The sequence below is a fragment of the Myotis davidii genome, unplaced genomic scaffold (assembly GCF_000327345.1).
Source record: "Myotis davidii unplaced genomic scaffold, ASM32734v1 scaffold215, whole genome shotgun sequence".
NCBI lineage: Eukaryota > Metazoa > Chordata > Mammalia > Chiroptera > Vespertilionidae > Myotis > Myotis davidii.
The window spans coordinates 186,990-190,245 of NW_006286975.1; the positions used below are offsets into that span (position 1 = coordinate 186,990).

Genomic DNA, 3,256 nt, shown 5'->3' on the forward strand with positions numbered 1-3,256 from the left:
AATGGAATACTATGCTGCTGTAAAAAGGAAGGAACTTTCACCATTTGCAACAGCATGGATGGAACTGGAGAGAATTATGCTAAGCAAAATAAGCCAGTTGGAGAAAGATAAATATCACACGATCTCACTCATATGTGGGATATAATGATAAACATAATTTGATGAACAAGAATATATCCAGAGACAAATGGTAGGGGAGGGGGAAGTTAGAGAGCAACCAAAGGACTTCTATGCATGCATATTAGCATAACCAATGGACACAGACACTGGGGTGGTGGGGACTTGACCAGGGTGAGAATGGTTCAAGGGTGGGGGGCGGTCAATTGGGGAAAAAGGAGACATATGTAAAGCTTTATAAAATAAAGTTTCTATTACAGTTTAGAATATATATATATATTTACAGTTTTTTTTAAAGATCCTAAAGGGTCTCTTCTTACAGTTAGAAAAGTGATAATTCCTGAAACTCTGAGAGAACAGACTGTTCTCCAAATTAGCATTTTTCAAGTATGATCTATGGACTTTCTGCCTGAGCCACCTGTGATTTTTGTTTATAAGGCAATTTGCTGGGCCTCACCCTATATCTAGTTAACCAGACCCACAGGTAGTCAGACAAAGAATGTAATTTTTAGTAATTTCCCCTAGGTGACTCTCATGTACAATGAAGGTTGAGAATCACTATCACTGTTAGAGAAACCCTTCTGAACCCATGGGAATATAGAAGGGGAAGCATTAGAGTTATCCCTCTTTTAGGAGGGAGAATGGTATCAAGAAGTACACCAGCTCTTTAGTGAGTTAGGGTAGGGCCAAAGTTAATATCCTAAATCAAGTCTTGCAATTTAATATCCTTGTTCCCAAATAACAGGGCAATAAGAAAAGAGAGGAGTAAATTGGAACCTCTCTGAGCTTGAGGAAAGCTGTGAATTACTTGAGAGAAGAACAATTTTAGATACCTGAAACCAGGAGGCCATCCACAAATCTCTCTTGAGCCAGTTGTTTCACCTCTTCCTCCATCTCTTCCTCTACCCTGGCCTGGACTGGAACTATTATGAATTGATTCAACTAAGCTTTAGCATCTCCCCTCAGAGTATGAAACAAAGGAATAACCCAAAGGCATCAAGAAGACGAAGAGAGGCGTGCAGCTGAATCAATCAGTCCTTCAATATCAGTGGAGGCTGAAGTTGTTTCTATGGAGCCTGTTGGCTTTTTCAGAGTGCCAGGTCTTGACCTGTTCAGAGTTTCTTCATTCAGGCTGAAGGTAATACATGACTTCTAGCCTTGGCCTTGCAAACTGAGAAAGGTTGCATCATGTGCTAGTTAACACCCTGGGCTGCTAGGTGGACGGGTAGGAGTAGCCTCTGAACCACTTTTTCTTGTGTGATCTCAATTGCCAACCTCAGTCTTATAAGCCCAAATATAGCACTCCTAATAATCTTATACTCAAATCCCCAATCAAGATCCAAAATTGCTTCTGTTCAGATATTTAAGGCTGTTGGTTTGCTCATTCCCCGGAAAGCCTTCTCCAGGGAGTTTGAGGAACAAATAAACCCAAGGGGACAGAATCACCTTTTACTCCTTTGAGACCTTGGTTTCCTTTCGGACCTCGTTCTCCCCGGAGACCAGGAAATCCTGGCTCTGTGCTTTGTAGGGTTCCAGGCTCAAATGCTGGACCTTCAGAAAAGAAAGAAACATAAAATATTGGCACCTTACGTGAGCCTGGGCTCATTTGACTCAGCACAACAGCTCAGTCACCAAGGCTTGGGTTCTCAAGACTCAAAAAATGAGATATTAAAAAAAAATCCAAGACAGGGACCTAAAGTCTACAATAAGTCCATGTTCTGTTGGCTTGATTAACTTTACTACTAGTTATAAAATGTCTACCAAGTTCTAGGCACTGGACCACATGCTAGGAATATGGAATTGTATAAGGCAGTTTCAGTAACTCAGCAGTCCCAATGTCTATTCCAGAGAGGGCTCTTAGGACAAAAGAGGAAATGGGTGCAAGCTACAGTGGTCATGGGCTTTAGGTCTCAAAGAAACATGCTGGGCATATTTCCATCCTTTCTCTTAGAATCTAGAATCCCATACTCAAGTATAAGACCTACAGAGAATAAGCCCTATGGAGGCTTTTAGCAGCCTCCTTGAGATTCAAGCTTGGCTTCCCATATCTCAGGCCCTCAGTCCACCCTTGAGGACAAGGAAAAGTTTGAAAGAGCCAATGTTTCTTCTTTGGGAGCTGGAAGATCAGCGGCCTAGGGACTGAGAACAGTGAAGAGTAAATGAGTACAAAAGTCTGAAGGCATTAGTTAGTGTTTGATCATCAAGGTAGCCCAAGTTTGCTTGTTCCTTGATGAACATTGTGACTGCTGTGGTTGCTAACTTGTAGAAGCAAGGCTCTGACTCAGAAAGAATGGGGCCTTCATCACTGCTGCTCTGTAGTGATCATGTGTCCTGGCTTAGCTACTACACCTGTGCAATGCTCCCTCCCTCAAATGTCATGACTGTTTTACAGTCTGGATCACACCTGAGTCTCAAGATCAAAGAGAGAAATGAACAACTTACCAGGTGAGCCTGGTAGGCCTGGTAGACCTGGTGGGCCTGGCAAACCATCTTTGCCAGGAAGGCCAGCTGCCCCAACTGTGGTTTGGCCTGGGTTTCCTTTGTTCCCTTTCAGGCCTGGAACTCCCTGTGGCCCTGGGTCACCTGACACACCTGGAAAAATAAGCCCACACAAAAATTTTAATCACATCACCCCACTTACTCTTCGGGGGTATTCTACTCAGTGGCATACATTGGAAACTAAACTACAAGGGAAGAATTTGAGAAAGCATTTGCCCTTCTCTTACATCAAAGTTAGAAAGGTCCTTCAGAATCTAACCTAACCTCTTGAGAAATTACGGCCCAAATGACATGAGAAAAATTGGTCAGGGTGCAGAGCTTCTTAGTGGCAAACCTCAGAGGGAAACCTGGGTCTCTAGCTTCTCATTTCTTGATTTTTTTCCAGTTTGGTGCTGCAGTCAGCTGTACTTCTTCCAAGTGGCTGCTTTAAAAGCACAGGGATCTTTACAGAAGCTCATTCCAAGGAATTTAGAAACTGGTACCTTTAAAATAATGTCTGAACATAGGGATGCATATATCCTTTCTGATTGGTGTACAATTCACCATAGCTAAGATCTGGAAACAGCCTAAGTGCCCATCAGTAGATGAATGGATTAGAAAACTGTGGTACATCTACACGATGGAATACTATGCTGCTCTA

The 3,256-nt window shown here is 42.6% G+C and overlaps 1 protein-coding gene across 1 annotated transcript in view; it reads right to left on the bottom strand.

Moving 5' to 3' along the window:
* Positions 1–3,256, bottom strand: part of COL4A6 (collagen type IV alpha 6) — a 111,866-nt gene that overhangs the window by 36,120 nt on the left and 72,490 nt on the right. Inside the window, exons 17-18 of the mRNA XM_015560721.1 lie at positions 2,569–2,709; positions 1,564–1,668 (exon numbers count right to left, since the gene is read on the bottom strand). Coding sequence (XP_015416207.1) covers positions 1,564–1,668; positions 2,569–2,709 — 246 coding nt within the window. The remainder of the gene's footprint in view (positions 1–1,563; positions 1,669–2,568; positions 2,710–3,256) is intronic.